At 33.2% G+C, this 22,980-nt stretch overlaps 1 protein-coding gene across 1 annotated transcript; it reads right to left on the bottom strand.

Annotated features, from left to right (window-relative positions):
* Positions 1–13,966: 13,966 nt before the first annotated feature.
* On the bottom strand, positions 13,967–14,708 carry LOC149218658 (uncharacterized). The gene is made up of 3 exons (XM_089386609.1): positions 14,697–14,708; positions 14,210–14,509; positions 13,967–14,104 (listed from the first exon to the last, which is right to left on the bottom strand). Exons 1-3 carry the CDS (start codon positions 14,706–14,708, stop codon positions 13,967–13,969), a joined length of 450 nt encoding a protein of 149 aa, XP_089242735.1.
* Positions 14,709–22,980: the final 8,272 nt, after the last annotated feature.

Here is a 22,980-nt window from a genome sequence, read left to right as displayed (position 1 = left end):
AAGTCAATATATGGATTCTTTATTAAATTAAATGAGATGAGATGATTGCATATACAAATAGGTGATTTAAGAATATATGAAAAAAATATATGGGTTAAAAATTGAATGCCCTACAATTTAACGAGTAGTATTCACTTATGAACCATCACCCATTAAGCCTAAATAGTCCACTTAATACTTATTATCAAGAAATTAAAAGACGTATTTTTCGAAAAATTGCATCATAGTATACTCATATTGATGGACATAACTAAGTACAAGTCAATAATATAATTCTAACTCAAGTGATATGATTTCAATTTATTTAAAATACTAATTTACAAAAAAATGACTTTAAATAATGAAATTAGATGCCTTACAGTTCAAAAAGTTCAATGACATAATTCATTTGTGATAGTGTCTAATCAAACCTTGATAATCCACTTATATATCATTATCATCATGTATATGTTTTTTTAAGAAATGCAAAATTATTTAAAATATATTTTTTATCTCAAAAATTACATGTTACATTTATGCACTTATATTAGTGCATTTTTTATGTAAACAATGAATAACTGACTTTGTGCCTTGTTGATTTTCAATATGATATGATTGTAGTTACAACCATTAGTTGATTTAAGCATATACATTTATGAAAACTATCGATTGAAAAATCACATATCTTATGCTTCAAAAAGATCAAATCATTTACCTATGACACATTTATCATTAGCCTTAATAGTGAATAATGCATTGTGAATAGTGAATAATGCACATAACATTTATCAAGTAAATTATTATAATTTCTTTAGTAAGAATAACACCTTTGTTTGCAAGGAGTTCTATTTAAAAACTTATATTTCACATTTATATATGATTATTGATACATATAAGTAAACATAAGTCATTAACAATAACATGCATTGATGGTTCATGTAAGATAATTTGAATGGCAAACAATTCATTTAAGAACACACGCACCCGTGCACACACATCTTAGAAAAAAAATCGATACAACAAAGTCATTGCAAAAACAATTATAAATAATAAGAAATATACATATTAATATAATTGGCATCCCATATATTTCAAAAAATATAAAATCATACAAATTGATTCAAAAAAAACTATGTCCAAAATGTATTGAAAAATTGGAATGTACTTTTCAACAAATTTATAAAGGAAAATATCTCCATCAACTACAATGAAGTACATGTTCTATTGAACATTCGAATGTACTCATGTTTTTGTTTGATACGATGAAGTGTCTTAAGAAAGGCGAATAAAACTTGCAGAAGCCACATATCTTGCTCTTTTCCTGTATATGATTTTATCAAGATGTGGTTTGATCGATATCCGATGAATTGAGAAGTATGCTTTTTTGTATCTATTAGCAATACATATGATTCTTCATAACTATCTCCATATTGGGACCACACATCAATCAACTTTTTCTCATAAAATTGTCTTGTTCTCCCTGCTTCCAATTTTGTTTGCAAATGACAATGAGACCTGTCCCATGCAAATTTAAATTCCTCTATATCAATATTTGATTTTTCAAGTACTTTTCGGATGTACTTGTCAGTGACATTTAATGTCCATATTGCGACATCATAATTTCTTAAGCAATATTTTAATACTTCTGACTGAAAAGGCCTTAAAAAAAAGGACCTTTCACCAAACTGCCAATCTGGTTCTCTTTGGATATGAAAATTTTGTTCATCTTTGGTGTATGATTGGAAGAATACTCCTTCCATTTCAAATATCAACAACATCTTCTGACTTGTAGTAATGCCCATCTGCATCTGCACTGTAACCACATGTATGATATTAACATATCTTCACTTCAACACTTCATTGCTTAAGGACATAAAAACCTATCATTTTAAAAATGATGTTAATATTTATTATGAATTATTTCCATTTGTATGCTAAGGTAATTTTACAATGAGTTCATAGTATCACAAAATACAAAAACAATTGCCCCATTAAAATGAACAAACAAATAATATGTTTACTTTATACATACAACCTAATACCTTTATTTAATTTGTATGGAATAAAAGTCTTATAAGAATGCATTGAACCACCATTTACATCAATGATTTTAAGACTTATAGTGATTTATTTAATTGCAATTGAAAAAATATAATTAAAATGGTCTAGTGCAAGTAAACAAACTAATTATATATTATTTTTCACATACAATATAATACAATTTCTAAATTTCAAACCTAATTATTATATGTTAATTTATAGAGTTTCTACCTTAGTTTCTTTTGGTGCTTCTTTTAGTACAAATTGTATGTTTATTGTTGGTGCTACATACAACTTAATATAGTTTTTCAACTTATATGGAATAAAAAAGGTTATAAGAATGCAATGGGTCATCCTTCACATTACTAATTTATAAGAGGTATAACAATAACTTAAACCATATTTATAGTAAATAATTGTAATGATCTAATTAAAACAAATAGACCAATGATCTATTAATTTTACATACAATGTAATCCATTGTAAAAAAAAAAATATAGCATGGGAAATTTTGATATGAAAACATTAAATGACCATTCATCTCACCAAAAATAAAGAAAATAAAAATATTTTATTTTTGGTAATGACAAACCAAATCAACAATTCTTTTATTAGTGTTGTGAAATAAAAATAATAATTCATGATGTCATACATATAATAGCATGAAATAGACATCAATAATCTTAAGGTACTTCTTAATGTAATTGAACATCCTTCAAAATAGCTCGCACATCTGTAGCCTTGTTGAGTTTATGCAATATTCTCCATAGCCCATTGATCAACCAATTATCCCCTTGATTTGCTCCAATGAATGGAGGGGCAAGAATCACATTTTCTTTTGGATTCTCTTTCACTCTCTCAATTAAACAATCAACTATAATAGTATTGGTTGCGTCATATTGGGTATGCATTTCCCACACTTTTTTCAATGATTTAGTGTGTATAACTTTCGTTGGATTGTCAATGACCTTATGTCCCTTTTGTGGTTTACAGTCTGAAGCAGTCCACTTAAACAAAAGTTTATCTTGTAATGTTTCTGAAACCAACTTTTTTAGAAATCTTGTTGTGCTTTGTTTCAAAGCTGTCGTCCAAATTGCAATTTCAAGAGATTCATTTTTGAAACACATTTCAAAAAATGATTTTGCATGTGGATGAATCCAAAATAATTTTTTCTCTATTGTGTGATCAGCATCAGCTCCCATTTTCTCAATATGCCCTTTGTTTGTTGCTTCATCATCGATGCTATGATAAAAAATGTCCTTTAGTTCAAAAATAACTAGTTTCTTTTCAGTTATTTTGGCTGCAACACAATGGAAAATAATCTAGTCAAACCATTTTATTCAAGTTACAAAAATTACTAAAAAAATTGTTGAAATGATACACTTACCTTGAGAGGTTTTTGCGCTTTTTATAGATGAAACAGTAATTTCTTTTATCATCTTGATAGAACCTGGAGTAAACATATTAAACCTTCAATCAAATACCAATTGTACTTCCTATTAAACCTTCAATCAAATACCAATACCAAGAAAAACATTAGTAATGCAACCTTTAAAAAGAAAAACACACACACACACCTTTAACATTATTTTGATTATTAATTTTATCTTTTTTATTTGTTCCTATAATAATAATATACAACGTTATGGTAGTTACAAGAATTAGAGTTTGAAGAATAATAAGATAAACAATAAGAGAAGTTATAAGTATCTGATATGACATTATCTTCATATTTGTAACATTGCACCTCATCATCATCTTTGTTACCTTTAGCTGTCTCCAAATTAAACATATAAAATATTTTGAATTGTGAAAATGAATAGAATCATTAAATAATAAGGAAAACAAGTGGACAAATTATAAGTACCTGATGTTATATTTTGTTCTTGATTAAAGTTTTGTTTAACTTTCATTTGATCAATGTCTTGGTTCTCCTTGCTTGTCGCTATAATAAATATAAAAAATGTTATAAATTGTGACGATGAACAAAATTCATTAAACAACTATACAAAAAAAGAATCATCTATAATCGTCCATAATAATATATTGGTCTTGATTGTAATTTTGTGGGACAGTCCCCTGGTCATTATATTCATTCTCTTTATTTCCAACTACAATCAACATATGAAATGATATGAATCACCATAATAAAAATAATAATTTAGCATAATAATAAAATAAATAAAAATGATAGAGTTATGTTGATTAATACCCATTTCTATCTCCATCGTTCCATGGTCATTGTCTTGATTAATTCCATTCATCTCATAATTCCCTGTAATAGTCATCCAAAAATGTTATGAATAAGGAAATTAAATAAATTGAAAAATTATCAAGAGCAAAAATCAATAAAATTATGTACCTGGTATGATAACTTCTTCCTCTCCTCCTTCTCCTCCTATTTCCATCTCTATACTTTTTTCAACATCATGAGCACTATGTTGACTATTTTTTTGCTTCCCACTTTCATCATTTTCTGTTTTAGAATCTCCATCATTAATTATTTTAGTAAACACTTTGGATGTACCAATCAAACCATTTTATTCATGTTACAAAAATTACTAAAAAAATTGTTGAAACGATACACTTACCTTGAAAGGTTTTCGCGCTATTTATAGATGAAACAATAATTTCTTTTATCATCTTGATAGAACCTGGAGTAAACATATTAAACATTCAATCAAATACCAATTGTACTTCCTATTAAACCTTCAATCAAATACCAATACCAAGAAAAACATTAGTAATGCAACCTTTAAAAAGAAAGAAACACACACACACACCTTTAACATTATTTTGATTGTTAATTTTATATTTTTTATTTGTTCCTATAATAAAAATATACAACGTTAAGGTAGTTACAAGAATTAGAGTTTGAAGAATAATAAGATAAACAATAAGACAAGTTATAAGTATCTGATATGACATTATCTTCATATTTGTAACATTGCACGTCATCATCATCTTTGTTACCTTTAGCTGTCTCCAAATTAAACATATAAAATATTTTGAATTGTGAAAATAAATAGAATCATTAAATAATAAGGAAAACAAGTGGAGAAATTATAAGTACCTGATGTTATATTTTGTTCTTGATTAAAGTTTTGTTTAACTTTCATTTGATCAATGTCTTGGTTCTCCTTGCTTGTCGCTATAATAAACATAAAAAATGTTATAAATTGTGACGATGAACAAAATTCATTAAACAACTATACAAAAAAAGAATCATCTATAATCGTCCATAATAATATTTTGGTCTTGATTGTAGTTTTGTGGGACAGTCCCTGGTCATTATATTCATTCTCTTTATTTCCAACTACAATCAACATATGAGATGATATGAATCACCATAATAAAAATAATAATTTAGCATAATAATAAAATAAATAAAAATGATAGAGTTATGTTGATTAATACCCATTTCTATCTCCATCGTGCCATGGTCATTGTCTTGATTAATTCCATTCATCTCATAATTCCCTGTAATAGTCATCCAAAAATGTTATGAATAAGGAAATTAAATAAATTGAAAAATTATCAAGAGCAAAATCCAATAAAATTATGTACCTGGTATGATAACTTCTTCCTCTCCTCCTATTTCCATCTCTATACTTTTTTCAACATCATGAGCACTATGTTGATTATTTTTTTGCTTCCCACTTTCATCATTCTCTGTTTTAGAATCTCCATCATTAATTATTTTAGTAAACACTTTGACAATTAAGAAATATGAACAAAATATTATCCAAAGTATTATAAGAAAAAAGAATGAATTGTAGTACCTGAATTTTCAAAGAAGTTAATGGATCCTAGATTTGATAGTTGAAAAGATTTGTAAGTATTTAACATGATTGTCCTTTGTGTCTCTGTTTGCACAACACATGAAATTCTTCTTCCATATGTACAACAGGCCTTGATTAAATTTGTCCCCGCATAAAGAGAAATGACCACTTTTGCATCACTACATTGTTGGTGTTTTTCCAATAAATCCATCCAGAAATCATAATCTCTCTCATTTTCATCGAATGTGTGAGAGTATTTGATAGCCTCCAAAATTTTTAATTCTGAAGTATAGAAATGTATAGTAAGAACTACATCATAACTATAATTGTTTTGGGACTTATATTCATAAATGCCACTAGTCATTTTATAGTTGAACTTGGAGTTCTTTATGGAAATTTCCAAAGACTGGCGTACATCATTACAAAACCAAATTTCTACTAAGAGAACTGTAGTAAAGTCATTCAACTCATTTTTTTCGATAAGAAATCGAAAAAATTCAATATAATATCCCTTGTGGAATTGTTCTTTTTTCAAAGCTAGTGTATCCAAAACAACAAGGTCAGTATGTAAAACTGGTTGCAACTGACATGGAAAAGAGTGCAAAAGTGTTGACAAAAGATCAGGGCCCCCAAAATGACAACCAAATTCAAAATTGTTGTCAACCTGTTGAACACTTGTCGATCCATTTATTATTCTGTCAAGGACTCCACATGCTTGCTGAGAAAGGGACTCTATCTTTGTATTACGTGTTCCTTTGACATAAGTAGACCCCTCCACCGTGTTGCAAAAATTGGTAAATATGATATCATTAATTTCATAATGCTCAAGAATGTTGAATGTGGTAAGAGTCATCTCATTCAAGTTCTGATCATGACTTTGACAATATGTTACCATTGCATCCAATATTGTTCTGTTGGTTTTCAATTTAGAACAATAATCTTTTAATTTTGTGGCATTTGATGGATGATTATGTGGAATAGAAAACCAAATGGTTCCATCCAATAGCTTATCTGCTACTGAAGCAATTTCTTCCATGGTTAATCCCTGAAGGGGCCGAAGAGTAGCTGCTGTCAAACTGTGTAGACTATTTCTCTTGTAGTTCTCAAAATCAGGTTGGCTTGGAGAACACTTTAATGTGCCTAGTTGGTAACAGTTAAAAACAGTGTCCCATTTATCCCAAATAGGTTCCTCGAGATATAAGAGAATTTTTTTATCAGAAAAATTTGTAATTGGACAGTCGAAGAATGAGCACAACATTTCATCATCAACCTGATAAAATAAGAAATATAAACTAATAAGAATTCAATGTAAAAATGAAACTAAATAAGGTTTTACAAACTAATGAGAATTCATTATAAATATGAAAAAAAATGACTTATATTATCAACTTTAGTCATTTATCTACAATAAAAATAGATACAATAATAAAATGTTAAATGTAAAAATAATTAAAATTACATACCTTGTCTTCAGCCGTCTTAGAACATCCAATCCTTCTTTTCTTTAATTTGTCATTGGCAATTAAGAAATGCCTTGCCGAGCGCACACAATCAATAAATGGAGTTTTGTAGAACACCTTATTTGCAGAATTTAATTGACAACAAATGCGGATCACCTCAGTGGGTTCAACTGATGGATGCAAGAATCGAGCATTACGTTTTTTATATTTTTTTTCGCTTCTGTAGATACATTATATTTAGGATTTGTTAAAATTTCTTTCGCTGCTTGAATGGTGTGTTGACCATCAACTATCCAAAAATTGATATTCTTGGAATTTAGATCTGTCTCATTTATAATTTTGATAGAGTTTACCAATGGATCAGACTCATTGATGTCAAATGGAATCAGAAGAGCATCAGGTAATGAGGTTTGAAATTTTTCTAAGAATGATTTCACTAATACTTGAACATTTAAATCATCTCGTGATCTTAATTTGAACACCTTAGGAGCTTCTATGCATCTTTCAACAGCCACTTTTCTACTAAAGGAGTTTGAAAATAGATAGCAATGCTTGAAGGCTTCATGAATCTCATCACATTGATTTGCAAGGTTTGTTGTCTCATATTCAACTTTCCTAGTTTTTTGAAATTCTGTAGTAGGCTTGAAATCACTTTCTGTTATGTTCTCCTCCAAATCAGATAAATATACTCTTCTCAAAGCAAGTAATTGAGAATCAAGTTTATCATCTGGTATTTTATCAAGAAATTTACCTTTTTGTTGTAAATGAAGAAGTACAGATGATGTTTTTTTACTTCTTACATAGCGATATCTCAGAACGGTGGCAATGCGTTTTAAAAGATCTGCGCAACTAGTTAGTCCAGATTTAGATAAGCTCTCATAGTTATCCAACTTGAACATTGAATTCTTTATCGTATTTGTTGAATCAGTACTTGAAGCTTCAATCAAATCTGGTCTAAAATTTGTATACTCCACTTGACATGAAATTAATTTTACCTCATTTTCTTTAATCATTTCCACTTGAAAGTCAATGTCATTTTCATTGCAAGCATAGCAATTAATTATTATTCCTAATATCTCTGGTTCTTTTCCATCTATTGATCCAAATAGATACATATCAGGAAACATATTCAGGGGAGCTTCTATTTGGATGTACCAGTCTTGCACAAACTCATATTTATTAGTTGTATTGTATTTTTTAATCATTTCAAAAGTAGAAGTAGAAGGTGTTATTGATACTGCCATTTGAGTTGAATAACTTTTCTTTTTCTTAAGTGATAGTTGTAACATTTCATTTGCTTTAGGGCCAACCAATTCTGCAAATAACAACAAAAAAAATATTTGCATGAATCAAATTGAAAATATAATTTTAAATATTGTCACATAATGTTCTTTTAAATATTGAAAAATCACATAATCTAACCATTTCTAAGAGAGTGTACATAAAATATAAAACCACATACCAGTTGAAGGAGGCATCGTTTGTATATCACTTATTTTTTGTTTCTTCTTCACTACTTTACTTCGAATTTCAGGCACACCAGATTCCACAGTTTCTAAAAAAAAAAAATTATGGACTACATAAAATACCAAATATTATTAAACAACCTTATAATACACGATTTCCATTTACATGCACAATAATAAATGAGTACATATTTTAATGCAAGTTTACTATATGACACCAAAAGTTATCACCTGGGTAAAATTGCTATGAAAAGAAACCACCTAATCCAACCATTTCTAAAAAAGTACAAAAAATATAAAACCACCATACCAGTTGAAGGAGGCATCGTTTGTCTATCACTTGTTTTTCTTTTTCTCTTCACTACTTTACTTCGAATTTCACGCACACCAGTTTCCACAGTTTCTAGAAAAAAAAAAAGAATATGGAAGACATGAAATACCAAATATTATTAAACAACCTTATAATACACGATTTCCATTTACACGCACAATAATAAATAAGTACATATGTTATGCAAGTTTACTATATGATGCCAATAGTTATCACCTAGCTAAAATTGCTCGGGAAAAAAAAATTACCCATGTTGGTATGGGTTGTCCTCATTAAAAAACCACTCCTAAGGCTATTTCCATGGTTTTTATTAATCAACAACCACTTATTAACATAATGTCTAACAATTGTAACAAAGTATAAACTAATTTAAAATTCTCATACCATTTAAAGAATTTGGTGTTGTGTTTCTTGAACTTCCTTTTTCCTTGGATGCTTCCTTTGAATTCTCACTAGCTTCATAGTCCATGGTTTCTGAAAATAAAGTAAAATATTATTATCACATTCTTCATTTATTGAAGAAAATACGAATTTATAAATACTATAACTACTCGCATCATTGTATGTGTAACAAAATGAACAAGAACAATAACAAGTGTAGAACTCACAATAATAGCTATTCAAATGTAGAACATGTGTTAGATTTCCTCTTAGTGCAAACTCAAGCTCCTAGAAACATTGTAGGATGAGAAATCTAGCAAGTGTTGTATTTATGTCTACGATAAATACAAGTAGAAACACAAGTATGTTTCTAACAACAACATTGTAGAGTATAAGAATTCTAGATTGTGTTAAATTTTCTTCCAACACAAACACAAGCACATTTTAATTTGAAAGAAATCTAACACATGTTATATTTCCTTCAAGCATAAACACAAGAACATAACAACATTGTAGGACTAAATAAGTCTAATGTGTGATAGATTAACAACATTGCAATGTAAAATAAAATGTAACATGTGTTAGATTTCCTTTTAGCGCAAACTCAAGCACATAGAAACATTGTAGAGTGAGAAATCTAGTAAGTACTAGATTTATGTCTACCACAAATACAAGTACATTGCCAACAACAACATTGTAGAGTATAAGAAATCTAGCTTGTGTTAAATTTTCTTCCAAGACAAACACAAGCACATTTAAATTTGAAAAAAATCTAACACATGTTATATTTCCTTCTAGCACAAACACAAGAACTTAACAACATTGTAGGACTAAATAAGTCTAATGTGTGCTAGATTAACAACATTGCAATGTAAAAAGAAAATCTAACATGTGTTAGATTTCCTTTTAGCACAAAATCAATCACATAGAAACATTGTAGAGTGAGAAATCTATCAAGTGCTAGATTTATGTCTACCACAGATATAACCACATTGCCAACAACAACATTGTAGAGTATAAGAATTCTAGGTTGTGTTAAATTCTCTTCCAACACAAAGACAAGCAGATTTGAATTTGAAAGAAATCTAACACATGTTATATTTCCTTCGAGCACAAACACAAGAACATAACAACATTGTAGGACTAAATAAGTCTAATGTGTGCTAGATTAACAACATTGCAATGTAAAATAAAATCTAACATGTGTTAGATTTCCTTTTAGCGCAAACATGAGCACATAGAAACATTGAAGAGTGAGAAATCTAGCAAGTGCTAGATTTATGTCTACCACAAATACAAGCATGTTGCCAACAACAACATTGTAGAGTATAAGAAATCTAGCTTGTGTTAAATTTTCTTCCAACACAAACACAAGAACATAACAAAATTTTAGGACTAAATAAGTCTAATGTGTTCTAGATTAACAACATTGCAATGGTAAAGAAAATCTAACATGTGTTAGATTTCCTTTTAGCGCAAACTCAAGCACATAGAAACATTGTAGATTGAGATATCTAGTAAGTGTTAGATTTATGTCTACCACAAATACAAACACATTGCCAACACCAACACAAGCACATTTAAATTGAAAAGAAATCTAACACATGCTATATTTCCTTCTAGCACAAACACAAGAACATAACAACATTGTAGGACTAAATAAGTCTAATGTGTGCTAGATTAACAACATTGCAATGTAAAAGAAAATCTAACATGTGTTAGATTTACTTTTAGTACAAATTCAAGCACATAGAAACATTGTAGAGTGACAAATCTAGCAAGTGCTAAATTTATCTCTACCACAAATACAAGCACGTTGCCAACAAAAACATTGTAGAGTATAAGAAATGTGGCTTGTGTTAAATTTTATTCAACACAAACACAAGCAAATTTAAATTTGAAACAAATCTAACACATGTTATATTTCGAGCACAAACCCAAGAACATAACAACATTGTAGTACTTAATAAGTTTAATGTGTGCTAGATTAACAACATTGCAATGTAAAAGAAAATCTAACATGTGTTAGATTTCCTTTTAGTGCAAACTCAAGGACATAGAAACATTGTAGATTGAGAAATATAGCAAGTGCTAGATTTATGTCTACCACAAATACAAGCACGTTTCCAACAACAACATTGTAGAGTATAAGAAATCTGGCTTGTGTAAAATTTTCTTCCAACACAAACACAAGCACATTTAAATTTGAAAGAAATCTAACACATGTCATATTTCCTTCTAGCACAAACACAAGAACATAACAACATTTTAGGACTAAATAGGTCTAATTTGTGCTAGATTAACAACATTGCAATGTAAAAGAAAATCTAACATGTGTTACATTTCCTTTTGGCACAAACTCAAGCACATAGAAACATTGTAGATTGAGAAATCTAGCAAGTGCTAGATTTATGTCTACCACAAATACAAGCACGTTGCCAACAACAACATTGTAGAGTATAAGAAATCTAGCTTGTTTAATTTTTCTTCCAACACAAACACAAGCACATTTAAATTTGAAATAAATCTAACACATGCTATATTTCCTTCTAGCCCAAACAGAAATACATAACAACATTGTAGGACTAAATAAGTCTAGCGTGTGCTAGATTAACAATATTGCAATGTAAAAGAAAATCTAACATGTGTTAGATTTCCTTTTAAAGAAAACTCAAGCACATAGAAACATTGTAGAGTGAGAAATTTAGCAAGTGCTAGATTTATGTCTACCACAAATACAAGCACGTTGCTAACAACAACATTGTAGAGTATAAGAAATCTAGCTTGTGTTAAATTTGTTTCCAACACAAACACAAGCACATTTAAATTTGAAAGAAATCTAACACGTGCTATATTTCCTTCTATCACAACCACAAGTACATAACAACATTGTCGGACTAAATAAGTCTAATGTGTGCTAGATTAACAACATTGCAATGTAAAAGAAAATCTAACATGTGTTAGATTTCATTTTAGCGCAAACTCAAGCACATAGAAACATTGTAGAATGAGAAATCTAGCAAGTGTTAGATTTATGTATACCACAAATACAAGCAAGTTGCCAACAACAACATTGTAGAGTATAAGAATTATAAACTGTATTAAATTTTCTTCCAACACAAATAAGCACATTCTAATTTGAAAGAAATATAACACATGTTATATTACCCTCAAGCAAAAACACAAGAACATAACAACATTGTAGGACTAAATAAGTCTAATGTGTGCTAAATTAACAACATTGCAATGTAAAATAAAATCTAACATGTGTTAGATTTCTTTTTAGCGCAAACTTGAGCACATAGAAACATTGTAAATTGAGAAATCTAGCAAGTGCTACATTTATGTCTACCACAAGTACAAGCACGTTGCCAACAACAACATTGTAGAGTATAAGAAATCTAGCTTGTGTTAAATTTTCTTCCAACAGAAACACAAACACATCTAAATTTGAAAGAAATCTAACACATGCTATATTTCCTTCTAGCACAAACACAAGAACGTAACAAAATTTTAGGACTAAATAAGTCTAATGTGTGCTAGATTAACAACATTTCAATGTAAAAGAAAACCTAACATGTGTTAGATTTCCTTTTAGCGCAAACTCAAGCACATAGAAACATTGTAGAGTGAGAAATCTAGCAAGTTGTGATGGATTTCTCACACAAAACAATCTCATACTCATCTCCATATCCCTCCACTTACTCATCCCTATCAAGGAGATGCATATACATGTTTATAAACCACATCAAGTAAATTGTCTCTCTCACTCGTGTGAAATCCCGGGTCTTTGTAAGATTTCACAAACTCTGCAAATAGAACAAACTCTAACATTATCATCAAGAAATTAAATCCCCCTCTATGCTCACTAAATCTAGAGTTAAGATGGATGTAAACGAAAAGCATGCACCTTAGAAATTTGATCCCTTTGTAGGCTCAAAATAGTTCAGAAGATTTTAATTTGAGGGCTTATCTGATTCTTATCAATAATTTAGATAAAGAGTCTTACTTTTTAGTTAACAATTTTTTTTTCCCGGAAATTTGAATCATGGTTAGACAGGTTCGGATCGCTACACAGAGGGCAGAGACTATCTCTGAAGCAGAAGCGACGGTTCGATAGACAACACAGCACACGAGAAATCACCTGAGGACAAGTTCGCTTGGAAGCAATAACAGGGAGCAAGCGACGAAGTGAGGAATACTTAGCGTTGATGAATGAAGGAAGGGGGTGAGATATAGGAAGAAGCTGGAGAGTGGTGAGGCAGGAGAGGGACCAACCAGTCACGGGATGAAGGAGGGAATCCTGAGGGTAGACCAGAGAGATGTCCTGGAGGATCCATGAATCAGATCTGAGGAGACATCTGCCGGCAGATTTGATGAGATTGTCAAGCTTAATGAGTATTTTGTGGATTTCGTGTCCTTGCAATATCCTGCTGCAGTAAGCAATCTTGTTGAAATCCCGAGGAAGATGATTCCAGTCGATTCTGTCAGTGCTTTTAGGCTTAACGCTGTTGAGTTTATTTGGAGTCATGGCAAAGGTTGGTAAGTCTCCTTAGAGTTGCAGCTTAGGGTGCCAACTGGCCTTCCACACGCACTGTTGGCGCAACCGTCAGCCCTCTTGTTAAGGTTACGAAGAATATGGTAGTATTGAATGTCATCCATTGCCTGATACAAAATTTGATTGCGTCTGTTAATTTGCTAAAGGAGAGTGTTGGGAGAGTCCTGCTGATGGACCATTACGCAGATGACAACAGAGGAATCACCGAATACCTTTGCCTTCTTTATCCTCAGTTTGCCTAACTGAGTTAGGCCCTGAAACAAAGCTAGTGCTTCAGCTCTATTATTTGAGACCTTCCCTAGACCCCACTCATAATGGAGGATGCACTCCTCATTGGCGTTGATAATCAGCCCCCCTGCTCCAGCTGTACCAGGATTTGATTTAGATGCCCTGTCGAAGAATAGATAGAAGCAGTTGCAGTTTTGTATCCAATTGGCGAACTCCTCTTCTTTTAATCTAACTTTCCATGAGCTAGCTTCTGCCTTTCTCTGTGCATCCCTCCTGCTACCTTCCTGTACATTATGATTTTTTTCCAGAATGTAACTTATGAAATCTCGCTCCTCCACACTATATCTTGTTGCATCTATCTTTCCAGTGGTGTTGATTGAGATAGTTTCCAGAGCAAGGATTATGGCTTTGTTGCAGGTTATTTGTGTAGTTGAGCTCTTGTCTTGGAAAATTTTTCGATTTCTAGCTAACCAGATACGCCATAGCAAGGTGTGAGGGAGAATGTTCCATACTCTCTTCACCAAGTTGCTTCTTTTTTCTTTCCAGGGGCAACATTTTCTCCATTTGTAGATTCTCTCCGCTATGGTATGCTGAGGTTCCCAAATTAAATTTCCAGTGGAAGACATCTTTTCCCAGCATTCAACAGCAAAAGGGCATTCTATGAATAGATGATGCATCGTTTCTTTGGCATTGCAACAGTTGGGGCATCTGGATGGGCCGTTGATGCCTCTTCTTTTTAGGTTCTCTGTTGTTAAGATTTTGCCTTTCAGCAGGAGCCATATAAAAAAATTTATTTTTGGGAGAGCCTCTGATCTCCAAACAATTTTCCAATGGTTCCACAAATTCATCTGAAAGGTGCTATTGCAAAGGTGTTGATGGCCTGCTCTGACTGTATAATTTGTTCCTGTTGAGTCCCAGCGAAAACCATCCCTTTCACCTTCCTTGATGGGAGCCTTGATGTGGAGGAGAGACTTCAGATAGCTGAGGCTGGGTTCTAAAGCGTTGGGGATTTCTGGGAAGGACCAACCAGTCCAGGCATGGGAATGAGGGTCCCAACTGGAAATTTGAGCCAGATGATGGATGCCTCTATTGTTAAGAAATTTGATGACGGGTATGGCCTCTTTATGCATGATCAATGGTTGTTGTCCCTGGATTTTGTCAGTTCCAAAGTTGATGCTGGCTCCCCCCCTAGAACTTTCGAAATATTTTGAATCATAAGAGGTAGGGCTTTCTTGCATAACCTCCAGATTTTAGTGGAGTCTCTGTTGGGGATATTGGAGTCAAGGAGCTTCTGCCTTTGGAAGTTTAGATATTTGATCTCCAGCACCTTTTTCCACCACGATGAGGGTCTCGTTATTAACCTCCATACTATTTTCGCTCCAAAGGCCAAATTTAAGAACTTTGGCGATCTAATACCAAGACCTCCTCTATCTTGGGTTTGGATTACATGCTTCCAACTAACTAAATTAAACTTGCTTTTATCATTCTTCCCCCTTGCCAAAGGAAGTGGCGAAGTGCAACCTCCAATTTATGGTGAAAAATGGCAGGAGCTTGATATAGAGAAAAACGGTAAAGGGGAAGGGAAGTGATACCTGATTTAAGGAGAATGAGCTAGCCTGCAGGGTTGAGCCACAATGTTCCCCATTGCTGCACTTTTCTCTTTACCTTGTCAATGATTCCGTTCCAAGTTTCAGCCTTCAAAGGGCCCAAGCTCATTGGCATGCCCAGATAGGAAAAGTGGGTCCATTCCAGCTTGCATGTGACACCAAATATGTTTGCAATGCTATGGATAACCTGATTTGAAGTGTTCCATTCATATATACAGCTTTTGAGCTGATTGACCAAGCCTCCAGAGTACCCCATAAATTGGTCAAGGAGTTTCTTGAATTGCCTTGCTATTATGCTGGAGGCTCCCCCAATTAATAAGGTATCATCAGCAAACTGTGAGTGATTAATGTTTTTTGCTCCATTCCCGAATTTGATACCGGTTATAAGGCCCACTCTCCGATTGTGGTCCAAAGCTTGACTGAAGGATTCTGCCATGAGGATGAAGAGGTAGGGAGAGAGGAGACAACCCTGTCTGAGACCTCGGGAAGATTGGAATGCTTCACCTGGCCTACCGTTGATCAGGGGGGAGATCCATGGCCTAGAGATACAAGCTACAATAATATTAATGAAGGGAGATTCGAAGCCCATCTTTTTTAGGACAGCAATAAGGAAGGAATGCCTTACTCTATCGAAGGCATTCGCCAGATTGAGTTTTAGGACAAATCCTTTCTCTTTCCTGGATAAACTCGAGTGGATGGCTTCTTGGACAAGGAGAATGGAATCAGTGATATGTCTGTTGGGCAGGAAACCTCCTTGATTTTCAAAAATCAGGGAGGGAAGGAGGGGTTTGAGTCTGGTAGCTAAGATTTTGGATAGAATTTTGTAGGAGGAATTGCAGAGGGAAATGGGTCGGAATCTGGAAAAGGAAGAGCACCGATTTTCCTTAGGTATGAGGGCAAGAAAGGTGGAATTGGTGAATCCTCCTATTTTCCCTTTTCTTTGTGCCCATCGAATCATCTTTGTCAGGTCCTTTTTTATCAGAGTCTAGAACTCCCTGAAAAAACAGATGGGGAATCCGTCAGGCCCAAGCGCCTTATCAAGGTGTAGACTCCAGATTGCTCTTTTAATTTCCTCTTCTTCAATTTCCTTGCTAAGGTTGTCGTTCATCTCCTTACTGACTCCTTTGGGCAGATGCTGGAGCAAGTCGGAATAGTCTTCTGCCCCTTTGATTTCAGTTAGGAGGTCCCTGTAGTGCTTGGAGGCAGCCTTCCTTATGGTTTCTTGAGTGCTGTGCCGATTTCCTTCGCTGTCCAGGATTGTGTTTACATCGTTCCTGAGCTTTTGAGCAGTGGCCTGTTTGTGGAAGTAGCCTGTATTTTTGTCTCCTCCTTGAAGCCATAATTGTCTAGATTTTAAACGCCACTTGGTTTCTTCCTCCCTATTAATGTGACTCAGTTGTGCGTATAATACACTTTCTTGCTCCTTATTTTGCTGCGATAATCCATGCTCTTCGATCCTTGACTGCACACCTTCTAATTCATTCTTGACTTTCTTTTTGATCTCCTCTGGCTCCTGATAATTATCTTTGGCCCAATCTTTTAAAATCTGCTTGGTTCTTTTTAATTTGGTTTCCCAAATAAAGCATGGCGAACCTTCCACATGCTGGCTCCAGGTCATCTAAACAATTTCTCTGGCTACAGGAATCTGATTCCAAAGAGGGTTGTATTTAAATGGAATAGGGCCAAGAGGACAGTGGGTTTCCAAAGTTAGAGTGATGGGGTAGTGATCAGAGGCAGAGGTATTGAGAAATAGTGTAACAATTAAAGATATTTCCACCAGAGATTCAACTTTCCATTCAAGTGATATATGGTAATTCTAGACTCTAAATTCGAAGAATAGTGTAACAATTAAAGATATTTCCTCATCTCTAGCAACCAGGTATTTTCTTCTTCCCTTTTCTTATTTTCGCCATTAAATATGGGGGCCTTAATTTTTCTTAGCTTTGCTTTTCTGCTCTTCTTCTAACTTCTCTAAGTGTTGAAAAAATATGGATATTATCAGATTCGATAGTAAAATAATCCCTTTTACTTGTTTTCCTAGCTGAGTGATAGTGTTGATAAGAAACAATTTTGGAGTGACTTGACCTTCCGATACCTCTCATCATAAACCATGCACTTTGCTCATAAGCTAATCTGGACTCAGTTTTCTATGTCAATTCACTCTAAATTTTGTTTAAACTCTTAAATATTTGGTTGCTAATATGTTGTTTATCTTTTATCAGCTTCTCATTGTCATCTTTATAGTTGAGAAATTCCAATTTGAGATTTTTGATTGTTTCTTCCAAATCCCTACCCTTAGGTTGGTCCACTACATGATCATTAGTTTTTTTTAACATCATTCATGCTTATGTTTGTAACCCTAACTACTTCCTCTTCACTCTAAGGTCCTTGGGCATATTTTTGACTCCTATATGTTACTAGGAAATTTTCCCTGAAAATTTACTTATAGTGTTTCCTAAATATTTTGTTCAAATTGATCATTGACTTAAGAATTCTAGATTTTCCAGGTTGTCCTCTTCGTCAATTTCTTTGTATTGACTATCTACTTGTGTTATTCCAATCCCCAGGCTAAAATATATGACCTTTGAAATATTGTAACCTATTATGACATTTTAACATGTGAAGACTCTTGTAGATTTTCTTCAAAATTTTCCAAAAATTTAACCTTCAATTCAAATTTTTGGGTAGGAAGTTATAATCATCCTGAAATTGTCATTCTAATTATTTGTTATATGCCCAATTCTTATTTGTGAGCTGTAACTTACGGTCTTTTTAAGTTTGCATAATTTTCGTCAAATTCTCCATACCGAGAAAATTCCAATTCTACCTACTTTCCTCAATGTTGTAACTATATTTCAAAATCTATAACTAATTTTCCTGTCAAAAGTACTTGTATTTTCTTGTACTTCCATATTTTTACCTATTCCTTGTGATTCTCACTCTTCTCTTTAGGATTTCCTCGGTTCCTTATTGGAAGTAAACAAGCTTTTTGGCCTCTTTCTCCAACTAGCCAACATGCTAACTTCTTTCTGACCCCACACACAATTTCATATATTTTCATATATTGTTTTATTTAAGATATATAAATATATATGTTTTTGTTTATATATTAATTGATTATATAAATATTATCCAATTATTAATCTATATATAAATATGAAAATCATTTAAATAACATATAAACTTAACACTTATGGACCAAAGTATATCCCCTCTATGTAAATATTCATAAATAATAAATAAATATGAAACCCAACCCTCAATAGCTCACAGTTCTAGTGACAACCCAAAAGGGTCATACATATAACATATTTATGTTTTTAAATAAATTACACGGAGCCCACCACTTCTCTTTTCATATTGCATGAACGCAAAACAACATATATATATAACCCATCTTACAATATTTTAAATAAATTAATAAATGCATTATTGTTGACCCCACATAACCTCAAGGGTCCCTTCGGTTTATCGACCATTGGTAGTTTAAAATATCAAACAGTCGTTATGTTGGTTGATCTTAGATCTGATAGCTCATATCAACCCTATACAATTTCTAAAATCGTCCTTGGACATCGAATTGTTGGTCCATTAACAAGCTCCTCACAATCTAATATTCCAGGTTCCAAACTCCCTTAGCATGGTTCCAACTCCACATTGACAGAAGGCCCCTAACATCCAACGGTGGATACATGTTGAAAATGGATGGTCAAGACACAATTCGGACCCCCACTCCCTCACTAATGTCATAGGGGTTCGTAATCAATGTTCCAACTCAGGGTTCTTCACATTATATCTGACGACGTTTATGCAATTTGACATTGGTCATCCAATGGCCAATATCAAATATGACCGCCCCCCCTCTCCCGTTAACAGCATAGTGGGAGGTCCCCTATCACGGTAACACCCTACCCCAACATGGTTCCACAACACATTAATTAACATAGGCTTAGCCCACCTCTATGGCCCCACACCACCCCATGCTACCATGATCAAACTTCCATGACATCATGACCTTCCTGGCCTCACTACACCACATCTACAACCTTCATCATCGTTACTACTCCATCATGCCCTCATGGCCCTGAACTCCTTGAAAAACAATTTTGACCCAACTTCAACCTATGGACCTTAATAGCTCTTGAGGCCCATATCAACAATATTTTATAAAAAGGGTCTTGTAGATATATTAAACATGTATAATTACATTAAATATGTCATTAAAATTAATCATTCTAAATTATTAGCCATAGCATCATTCTTCACCAGGGGTGTGATATCGAACCATAGCTCTCTCAGGCATAATTAATATTTTCCTTTGAAATTGGCTATGAAATTGAATCAAGCCATCCATACTGTATTTTTTTATTACACTTGAAATTCTAATTCCCTGGTGAATTTTTACGCTCACATTCTTAGGACATTTGTCGAAGACTTAGCAGGAAACCTGTATTTCCTTAATTTTCATCAAACTTTGTCCAATCAAGCCTAAAACCCATCAATTTTTAACCAACAATTCCAGGTCGGGCGCTGTTATACATCTGTATTGGCCTTAGCAATACCAAGAAATGAAATCACAACAAGGTTCCACTGAATTACAGGAGGAATAGACTAATTGGGATCTCTAGTTAGCTGATTCTGTGAGATTATATGCTACAGGTGTGCAGTATCCAAACCAAAATGAACCTTCAGAGGCCAAGATTTTCTGTGGAGTATACCTGCTTCCAGGGTTTATCAATCATCCCTGCATTCCATCTGCATCGAGATTCTGCATTGGGAAATACAATAGCTTGTTTATGTTATTATTTCCACAAACCCCAAAAATCAGATTTATCCCCCCTCAAGCCCCCTAAGAAGAAGAAACAAAAAACTTGAACTACCTGCTACCAACTCAAACTATTAGTTGCTTCTAGTCTCCTTTATTATTAAATGTGTTTGTATTTTAATATATTGCGTAGACACAAACTTTTGAGAGCAATTACTTCTCCAGATTTCATGTTTTTCATGATCTACTAGTATCACTCTGGCAGTTGGGTTCATAAACGTATGTTGTGGAAATGTATTCTGATCATATTCACTTTAGAAGTTGCATTCATGGTTGTTAGCCATGTTTTACATTGTCCAGTGACTGGAGCTTCTTCCCTGGTCATCTCAATTTCAGCACTGTGATTTGATACCAGCCTTGATCACAATTCATTGCAAGCTGCATTTTGGGTCTGAGTCAGCCTTTCTTATCTTGGATAACGTGTCTTTCTTATGTAAATATTTATGCTTTTCTAGATGTGCTCTGCTACCTCTTCTTACTTCATGATGTCAATTTAATATTGACTGAGGTTTTGGGGTTGCAACACTTAAATCATTCTTAACTTCTCACTCAAACAATAGTCTTTTCATCCATTTGTAATCTATTTTTTCCCATGTTTCTAGAAAGCCCCTTTCTTTGGTGACTGTCGTGTATGGCTATATAATTCTTTCTGATATTTACATGTCAATCCCAATTTGATTGTTTGGTCTAATATATAAATCATGAAGTCAAATCTGCATAGGTAAATGTCTGTTATAGTCATAATCTCATCTAGTGTTTTAAATCACATTTATTCAGAATAAGATAGGACAAGGTGAAGCAATTAACTTATCAGACATCAGCGTAATCCTTTTGGACCATGCATTTCCAATATGCATATCATGATTGTAAGTACTCACTTGATCCAGAAGGTGATATGAAAGATCTCCCATTCTATCATCAATAATACCAGAATGTCCATGCACATGAATATTCAACAGCAACCCTAGAGCATTCAAGTAAACCTGAGAACCCAAAAGACAGCCAATTGCAAATGAAAACCAAGAGCAAGTAATCTTAAGAATATCTTAGACCAGGTCACTCTCCCAATTTAGCAAAAATGGAGAAAGGTTATAGTAATCATGATGTGTGAAGGATCAACATTCTCTTTGCAAAGAAGCCAAGATATGGGAGTCATATATATGGAGCTCTTTACTCAAATGTGCATGGCCTTCCAAGTAACATAACGCTAGATGCCACCAATTGTGAGTATACCTGGCACCCTAAAATATGTCAGTGCATGATCGAACCCACTTTGCAAACTACCTACCATCTGTAATGTATGGATCACTGAACAGTGATAGAAGAGGGAAAAGACTACTTCACATGAATGAACAACAAGCATTCCATGAATCCAAACATGTTTTCATAAATTGGATTGCCTCCTTAAAGCAACATTCATGCTGAAACACATGACATAGCTGTACGAAAAACTAATGGAGATCAAAGACATGTTGTAAAATGATTAACACAAATAAAGTAGGTGCCCCCAGCCAAAACAAAATACTATTTTTCAAATGCAATGCAAAAAATAAGCCATCAATCTTGGATAAAAATTTAAAATATAGCATGCTAAGTGTCTGTTGTTTTGTGGCACACACCGCATGCTAAGTAATCTTAAGAATATCTTAGACCAGGTCACTCTCCCAATTTAGCATAAATGGAGAAAGGTTATAGTAATCATGACGTGTGAAGGATCAACATTCTCTCTTTGCAAAGAAGCCAAGATATGGGAGTCATATATACGGAGCACTTTACTCAAATGTGCATGGCCTTCCAAGTAACATAACGCTAGATGCCACCAATTATGAGTATACCTGGCACCCTAAAATATGTCAGTGCATGATCGAACTCACTTTGCAAACTACCTACCATCTGTAATGTATGGATCACTGAACAGTGATAGAAGAGGGAAAAGACTACTTCACATGAATGAACAGCAAGCATTCCATGAATCCAAACATGTTTTCATAAATTGGACTGCCTCCTTAAAGCAACATTCATGCTGAAACACATGACATAGCTGTACGAAAAACTCATGCTGAAACACATGACATAGCTGTACGAAAAACTAATGGAGATCAAAGACATGTTGTAAAATGATTAACACAAATAAAGTAGGTGCCCCCAACCAAAACAAAATACTATTTTTCAAATGCAATGCAAAAAATAAGCCATCAATCTTGGATAAAAATTTTAAATACAGCATGCTAAGTGTCTGCTGTTTTGTGGCACACACCGCATGCTGAGACCATGGGTCATCACTTTTGATTGTCAAGCCTTTCCTTGAAGCCAATTCTGCATC

This window comes from Pinus tabuliformis, chromosome Q, assembly GCF_031772625.1.
Source record: "Pinus tabuliformis cultivar Carrire ecotype Pingquan chromosome Q, CPIR1, whole genome shotgun sequence".
Lineage (NCBI taxonomy): Eukaryota > Viridiplantae > Streptophyta > Pinopsida > Pinales > Pinaceae > Pinus > Pinus tabuliformis.
The sequence above is the reverse complement of the archived record's forward strand: the minus strand, read 5'-3'. Positions and strand labels throughout refer to the sequence as shown.